The sequence below is a fragment of the Galeopterus variegatus genome, unplaced genomic scaffold (genome assembly GCF_000696425.1).
Source record: "Galeopterus variegatus unplaced genomic scaffold, G_variegatus-3.0.2 Scaffold662, whole genome shotgun sequence".
NCBI lineage: Eukaryota > Metazoa > Chordata > Mammalia > Dermoptera > Cynocephalidae > Galeopterus > Galeopterus variegatus.
Window position 1 is genome coordinate 47,392 of NW_007726773.1, and position 8,690 is coordinate 56,081.

Consider the following 8,690-nt stretch of genomic DNA (forward strand, 5'->3'; position numbering starts at 1 on the left):
CATGAGTGCCAAACACCCTCCACCCACCCATGGAGAAGCAGTGTGGGGAGAGTCTGCACGGCCTTCCTCCTGCCCCGTCTCTCTGACTCACACCTGTTGGAGATGGGAGGGTGGGTATGTGGTGCACCACATGGCAGGTCCCTGCCTTGGGGGAGACATGCCATCCTTACTGCACTGCTGCCCCCCACGCAGAAACAGCAGCCAGAGGCTCACAGTGACCACATCCTACTGGCTTCCTCTCCTAAACACCTCTTGAGATGTAAGAATTACCTTAGAAAGACCCAGTGCCTCCCTGTTCTGGGTGCCTCAGAGAGGAGGGTTTGGTAAGGGCTTTGAAGTCACATGCATTGATGGTCCCCAACTAACGATGGCTGGACTTAGATTTTCCCACTTTATGATAGTGCAAAAGTGATATTCATTCAGTAGAAATCATACTTCAGTACATTCTTCAATAAGTTACATGAAATATTCAATGCCTTGTTATAAAATGAGCTTTGTGTTAGATGATTTGCCCCAACTGCAGGCTAAGCGAAGTGTTCTAAGCACATTTAGGGGAGTCTAGGCTATCATGCTCGGTACATCAGGTGCTATTAATGCATTTTAGGCTTATTGGTGTTTTTATCTACAATGAACCTATCAGGACGTAACCCCCATCATAAGTCGAGGAGCATCTGTATTGTATACAGACTCCATGAATAAAAAGGCAACTTGCAAATATTTTATTATAACTGAACTTAGTTCGGGCCGGCCCGGTGGCGCACTGGATAGTGCGCCGCTTGGGAAGCACGGCAGCGCTCCCGTCCGAGGGTTCGGATCCCACGTACAGACCGGCTCCCGCTCACTGGCTGAGCGAGGTGCGGGAGCAACGCCGAGGCTTGCGATCCCGTCGCCGGTCCCCGGTCCAGTACGGGGGCAACACTGAGGGTTGCGATCCGTTGCCGGACACGGAAAAAAGACAAAAGACAAAAAATAAATAAATAAATAAATAAAATAACTGAACTTAGTTCTTAAGCACCCATTTCTAGTAATGGTGGAAAAGTTTTCTTATCAATTCAAGGCAACTCAGCCACTTCAAAATGTTTCTCCATCTCTTTGGGGTAAGTATTCTCTTTTCAGGATTTCCCCTTCCCTTCCCTTCTAAGTGGTCATGGTGGAAGATGCATGTATCTTGGATCGACTTTCTACTTTCTTCTTGATAGGCAAAGCCAAACATATTTTTTAAATTCCAAAATAGTGTTCTTACTCTCCAGGCCTTGGTTTTTAAGAATATTTTGTCTGCCAGGACTCTTTTTAAGTAGTTTCCTGATTGACTTGTTTGTTCTCAGAGGCACCTGCTCTCCCCTGAGGGCCCTTTGCATAGAAAATGCTGTCTGAAAAGTGGACCAAGGTCCTGGGTACAGGGAGCACCAGGGAGTAGGGGCAAGAAACTCAGGTGATTATCTCAAATAGCATCTGGTGACGCACAGTAGGGCCTCTTCTCCTTAAAGACACTCAAATTTTAGGGCCAGGAGAGATCTTGATGAAATCTAGGAACTACTTTACTGTGTAGATGAGAAAACTTAGGTTCAGAGAATATAAGTCACTTGCCCTGAGTCATACTTAAAATTATAGGCAAAAAGTTTTAGAACATTTTGACTCAGCCTAAAATAAAGCATTTTTTAATATGATCAAATAAGGTACATAAGAGATGCCACATCTTGTCCCTGAATCTCAGCCCGTTAAAACCCAAGGGGAAAGAGATGCTCAGAGCTGGGGTAAGGGCTGCCCCTGATTCTGTAGGCCTGGGGTAGGTCCTGGAGATCTGCATGATTTCCAGGTGATTCTGCAGGTCAGCTTGATGTGGGCGCCCAGGCCAGAATGCCCTCCGCTCTGCCTTTAAGGCTGCAGAAAGTGGCCAATGCCCACAAGTGGCAGCAACTGCCCACCACTGCCAGGGCAATGGCGCCACTCAAGGCTGTAAGATAAAGACAAGAGACTCCACCACATCCCCTCATTACAATCCACAGGGAGTCACCCCTCAGCCCTTCCCTTGGATCAGGAGTGGGTGGCCCCATGTGCTGACACCCCAGACAGTTGCTGGGACTCTGGGAAAGCCTCAACCTCATAAGAAAATGGCCCAGATGTCCTGTCCTGGGGGACAGCAGTGACTAGTAACTTAAACTTGCTCCTCCCCATTAACAGCCTTGTTTCTAGGCCTCGGGCACTAGCCTCATAGCCAGTCCATGGTCCACGGGTCCCTAACTTCTCACATCTCATCTCTTTCCATGGGACCTGCTGCCTTTCTGCCCTTGGAAGATTTTCAGAAATCGTGCTGAGTATGACTCCTGCAATTTCAAAAGTGGAAGAAATACCAGCGGCTTTCCTTTCTAACCTACATTCCCCCTCGGATAGAGAAAATGGGGAGGCTTAGATTTTAAAGGCTCCCCAGCGTTCAAAGCTAACCAGTCAGCCTTGGAGTGGGCCTCACAAATCTTGGCAAATGGCCGGTGCAGAGTGCCACCCACAGGGTATAAGCCAGAGCCCAGGACACCCACGAGGGGCCTCTGCTCTTACCCCACCTCGCCTGGCCTCTCTGCCACCTCCAGGAAGCGCCGCCACTCCTTTCTTGCTCCCACTTGTCCCCACAGAAGGACAGCAACCCCACCCCCACCCCCACGGTGTCACCGTCATCTTCCTTGCCCTTCTTTCTTGGTGCCGGACAGACCTTCAAGCAGGCCAAGTGGGGGAGGGACGAGCTCCCACTGCTCAGTCTCTTTGGCAGATCCCGGCCCTTGAGCACACGGGCATCTGGATGAGAGACAGACTGTCCCTGTGATGTCCCCACCACACCTGTCATCCCCAAAAAGCCCTACTACAGGGCCAGACCTCTCCCTGAATGGGCTCCCCCATCCCCAAGCTGGGTCCTTCCCAGGGGCAGCTGCACCAGAGAAAACTGTGGCTCTCAGCAGTAGGACTCGGTCCCTGAGGGGACTCATCACCAGAACTTCAGTCCTGTCACCACTGGGAGATTTTGTGGAGAAGATCCTCCAAGTCCTTGGGAACACATGCTGCTCTGCCAGGGCCCCTGACCCTGACTGCTAGAAATTTCCACAGCTGCTCCTCTGGTTCCAGCAGTCTCTGCAGTCCGTGGTGCCTTGGGCACTGGGGAGGGTCTACAGCCTCGCTTTGCAAGGACTGAATGCCGCTTGGGTTACTGTTTGCTTTCTGCTTCCTCAGAGAAGGCAGAAGGCACGAACGTCGTTTGCCGGGTGTGAGGAAACTGAGGCCCAGCACCACCCCTAGCCCCTGCTCAAGGAGTCTCAGAGCAGGCTTGTCACCAGGATTCAGGGGGCCCACACAATGAGGGACGTCACGCTTGCCCTAACTCAGGGTCCCTGGTGGATGGGTTCTACCCACTCCACCATTCAGGGTCTTCATGCCCCTTGAGCAGGAGCCTCCAGATTCCGACCATTTCTGGGAGTTCTGAATCCCATCTTCCTAAGGGAGCCTTAGCCCAGAGCCTGGCACCCCTGGGGTGTGGGGCAGCCTGGTGCAAGAGCTCTGATGGGAACCATTCAAAGGGTGAGAAGCCAGCCGGGATCTACTCTCTGCGAGTAAAATAAGATTCCTCTCTTTGCCCTCCTCTCCACCCATGACAACGAGGAAATCCTAACTTTTTCTGATCCATTGCTGTGTAGGCGTTTAACCCTCACACAACCGTATGAGTAAAGTACCATTGTTGTCCACATGTTGCAGTTGAGGAAACTGAGGCGCAGAGAGGTTAAGTAACTGGCCCAAGGTCACACAGATGGCAAGTGGCACAGGCAGGCTTTGAACCGAGAGAGTCTGGCTCCAGAGCCCAGGGTTTGAATTCATCACTGTACATACAGCCTCTTATTTAGGTAAAGAGGAATGAGGCTGGAGCCCCACGGGGAAGCGATGCAGGAGTCTGCACTCTGCAAGGGAAGCGGCAGGAGGGTTTGGCAGAGGGCAGTGACTAGGAGCCCTCCCTGCTGGAGGTGAGCAAGGCTGCCCATGGCAGGCCTCCGAGCTGACCTGTGAGGCCCCTGCACAGCCCAGGCGAGACCTGGCTGACTGTCTGAGTAATCCAGGCTCCCCCAAAGCCTGCCTTCTCCTGGCTAACCCAGGTCTCAGCATCACTTCCCTTCTTTATTGGATTCCCCGGAGATGCTGCTGCCCTGAAGCCACCAATTCTAGGGGCAGCCCTTGTGGGATTCGAAAAGCAGATGCCAGGGCCAGAGAGATATGGTGGGTTTGAAATGCTCAAAGGGCAGGCGAACCCCTAGAGGGCAAAGCCTGGGGTGACTGAGGGAGAAACCCATCTCTCTCCACTCACTGGTCACCTGTTTACATGGGTGCCTGGTGCGGAGCTGGGCGGCAGGACTTCGGCAGTCGCCAGGCAGACATGGTTCCTCCCTCCAGAAGCATACATTTGGGGAGAGAACAGACGACAGACAAGGACAGTCGATTCTCACTCTTACTGGTAGTTACTGTCTGTCAAGTCACCGAGGACACTAAATGAGCCAGTACTGAGCCCAAGGGGCCTGTATGTACACATTTCTCACAGAGTCATGGATGTGTGCAAAAATGTGAGCCACCCAATGTGCACGTCCCCAGCTGAGGCTGGACAAGGTGACATTCTGCCTTCTGGTTTCAGCTCTCACACAGAGACGACCAGAGGACAGAGACAGTGGTGCAGGGCAGTGCAGCACGGGAAGTTCAGGCTCTGGGGCCCACTGGACGGGTTTGAATCCCAGCTCTGGCACCTGTTAGTGGGGTGGCCTTGGGCAAGTCACTTGACAGTTCTGAGCCTCGTTTTCTCTTTTATAAAATAAGGAAAATCATGGGCCGGCCCGGTGGCGCACTGCTACAGTGCACAGCTTGGGAGCGTGGTGGCGCTCCCGCCGAGGGTTCGGATCCCACATACAGACCGGCCGCTCACTGGCTGAGCGAGGTGCGGGTGCAACACCGAGGGTTGCGATCCCATTGCCGGTCACGAAAAAAGACAAAAAGGAAAAAAAATAAATAAATAAGGAAAATCAAATCTACCAGGATGGGTTGTTGTTAGGATTTAAGACTGTAATCTGTGTGAGATACATATATGTGCACACGTGTGTACATGAGTATATGTACCTATACATAGCGTGTTTCTCCTGGGACCTATGGGCTCGGGATTCACTAAATCAGTGACTTTATAGAGCATAGCTACCGTGAATCACAAGAATTGACTGTATCTATTGTATGAAGTGAACTCACAAGGGGTGGAAATGGAACTAGAGTGCTGGTCAGGAGGGGCCCTCTGGAGCAGGTGACATTTAAGCTGAGGTCTGAAGGGTAAGCGGGCACCAGCCATGCCACTAGGGCGGGAGAGCTTTCTAGGCAGAGGGAAAAGTGTGGCAAAGCTGTGAGGCGGGAGGAGCAGGCGGACGCAGGAACTGAACAGAGAAGGCGTGAGGGGCCGGGCACGCCTGCCACAAGGCTGAGTGTGGCCTTGGCCCGGCCTGAAGGGCTTGACGGGCCTCGGGCTGGCCTTCCTTGTTGGAGAAACCTACCAAGACCCTGTGGGCCTTTCTGTGGCCAAAGAGGGAAAGGAGGAGGGAAGGTGGGAGGAGGGATGTGGCCACCTGACGCGCCTTCTCCCGCTGCAGGCTGAGCCTGAGCCTCAACCTGGGCTACTACTTCGCCAGAGACAGAGGCCCGAAGGCCTGGAACTGGTGGAACCTGGACATCCACGTGCATGCGCCCCCTGTGCAGCCCATCTATGTGAAAATCAACCAGTACATCCAGGTGCATGTCAGGAGCCAGGATAAGATCATCTTCTGCTTCACCCACCACCAGAAGCGGATCTGTTTAAACCTGGGCACCAGGTTCAAGGTAAGGTCTCAACCTCCCACCTCCTCTGCTGGGCAGGCTGCACCTGTACACAGGCCGCTGCTGGTTGGACTGGTCCATGCCACAGGCCTCCAAGCCACATTCTGTATCATGCCACCTTCCTTTACCTGGTTCTTGACCACATACAAACACACTCCTGTCACCTTCCAGTGCCATGAGATCGGCCTTAGGCTTTGAGCCCAACAAAGAGCAAAGGTGTGAACAGGCACTATCTCACCTGACACTCGTGACAGCCCTGTCAGGAGGCAGGCCCAGGAACAAGGGGGACGTGTGTCCCCAGCCATGCCACTGGTGTCCTCTTCTCTCCTCCCCAACACACGCATCTCAAACTAATGAACGGTCACCTGGACGTTTGAAGTACACCGCCCAGGCTGGACAGGAAAGTAGCAATGGTGTGTTCATTTCCTGGGGCTGCCGTAGCAAGTTACCACAAACTGGAAGCCTTAAAACAACAGAAACTTATTCTCTAACAGTGCTGGAGGCCAAAAGTCTGAAATCCAGGTGTCTGTGGGCCACCATCCTTCCAAGACGCTGATGGAGGGTCCTTCCTGGCCTCTCCCAGCTTCTGGTGGCTCCAGGCATTCCTCGGCTTGTGGCCGCATCACTCCATTCTCTGCCTCCATCTTCATATGGCCTTCTCTTTCACATGTCCCTTTTCCTTTCTCTTAAAGGGACACCAGTCATTGGATTTAGGGCCCACCCTTAATCCAGGATGATCTCATCCTGAGATCCTTAATTACATCTGGGTTTGTCCTGGAGGGTAAGCACCGCCGGGTCCTTGTCTATTGTGTATGCAAATAGAAACACAAAGACAGCAATCCGAGCCTCTAACAGAAAGGAGTATATTGGGTTGTGCAAATCAGGAGCCAGGTGCTCTCAGGACCCAAACCAAGCTCCCGAGCAGGTGGGAGTTGCAAACATCGTTGCTACCCTGGATTTCCCAGAGCAGCCAGCCCAGGAAAGAGGTGACCAGTGCTCCTGCCCCTGAGCCACCCATTGGCACTCTTGCCACAGCAGTGACAAGCCCAAGAGAGGCAGCTGGGCTGGGCAGTGTGAGGGCAGGTAGCTGGAGGGCTGGTGGCTGAAGGGTGATGGGTTCCCTAAGGGAGAAGGGCCGGGAAGGGAGACCACGCCCAGAGAGGGCACGTGCGGGCCACGTGGGCAGAGGCTGACGGGGGCTGCGCTAGCACAGGGGGTCCCACGTGAGGCAAAGCAGCACAGATGTCAGTGTCAGCGGAAGGCGACAGGGCTGAGGCTCAGCAGAAGCAGGGACAGCCAGGACTGATTGGCCAGGGTGCCCTGGGAGCAACATGCCCTCCAGGCCCGGCCCCTCCACCTCCTGGTGAGGTGGCCCGTTGTCTTCTGTAAGGTGGACACAGGTTGTTGTGTGGCTTAAGTAAGATAGTTCATGTGGAGACATTTCATAGGCTGCCTCATAGAAAGAGAACGTGTTGATATTATCCTTTATTATTTCCCTTCCAGAAGACTTTTTCCTGTCTTCCGGAAGCTACAAACCAAGGCAGAAGTTGACATAGTGGTGGCCTCACCGGGGCAGGGCCTCATCCCAGCAAAACCCAGATCTGCTCCAAGGGAGCCTGAGAGGGAGTGGGGGTCACAGGCAGACAGCAAGGGGCCTCCCAGCCCCATGGTGAGAGCCCGTGGGTGAGAACCCAATGCCCCCAGGAGAGCACAGCCCTGTGCCAGGCCAGGGCACAGCAGCTGGCCTCCTATGGTTTGGGGTCAGGCTGGGGTGTGGCCTCGGCTACACCACCACAGTCCAAGTCCATGTGACCACAAGCACAGGCCACGTGAGCGTGCCTGGGGAAGCAGCAGAAAGGTCCCGGGGCAGTGCTGGCAAAACAGATTTGCCCTTGAGGGTGAAGTTTCCAGGGAAGACTCGTCATGGTCACAGGGGGCCTCATCCTGGGGGTAGAGAGGCACAGCACCCGGGCAGCGGGGACCCTCACCTAGTCTTCTGTGAACCCCGCAGTTCGTAACCCCGGAGGTGCTGAGTGCGATGAGGAAGAAAGCAATCCTGCAGGTGGAACCCGGCCCAGCGGCTCAGAAGATCCAGATCCTTCTGGGAAAAATGAGTAGGATCCTGAATTTCCTGACCGTCCCTGATTTGGAAAACTTCATAGAGGCCGGCCATATGTTGCCAGTGGGCAACACATACCCAAAGAAGAACTCTCACGTCTGGTTTTAGGGCAGTCACCAAATTGTCCCAGGGCTCCTCCAGCATCCACTGAGTATCTTGGGAAGGGCGGTGTCATCAGGAGCTCCAGGGAGTACCCCAAAGCCCTGTTTATGTCTTCTGAGAGTTGGTTTGTAATTTGGGACCTGTCATAGCTCCTTGATTTAAAAAAAAAAAAGTAAGTTTTTGGGGGGGACTGACAGAATCTGTGACTGGACACAGGAAAGATGTAATCGTCAGCCCTGATCTGATAGCACTGGGAGTTGTCATTTCATAGGCAATACATGCCAACACCTGTTCTGCCGGCTCCTACTGTCACTTGCAGGAGCTCTTTCGCGACTCTCAGCACTTGCCTTGATTCAGGACACAGACTGTCTGTGCTCAGATCCTAGCTCTGCCCCTGTTGGCTGTGCCTCAGTTTCCTCATCCATAAAATAGGCCCCAAAATAGTAAGTACCATCACCGAGCTCTGAGTATTGAATTAGCTAATGCATGAAGGGTTCCTAGAACAGTGTGTGGCCCACGGGAACCACTCAGGAAGTGTCACTCCAGTGGTCGTAAGCTCAGCCTTTCCCTTCATATCTGGGCAGCTCCAGGGAAGCGT

General features: G+C 53.5%; 1 protein-coding gene across 1 annotated transcript in view; it reads left to right on the forward strand.

Moving 5' to 3' along the window:
* Positions 1-8,098, forward strand: part of ERICH6B (glutamate-rich 6B) — a 49,672-nt gene extending 41,574 nt beyond the window's left edge. The window contains 2 exon segments of the mRNA XM_008571132.1: positions 5,649-5,874; positions 7,883-8,098. Of these exon segments, the coding sequence (XP_008569354.1) occupies positions 5,649-5,874; positions 7,883-8,098 (442 nt within the window).
* The last annotated feature ends 592 nt before the right edge of the window (positions 8,099-8,690 follow it).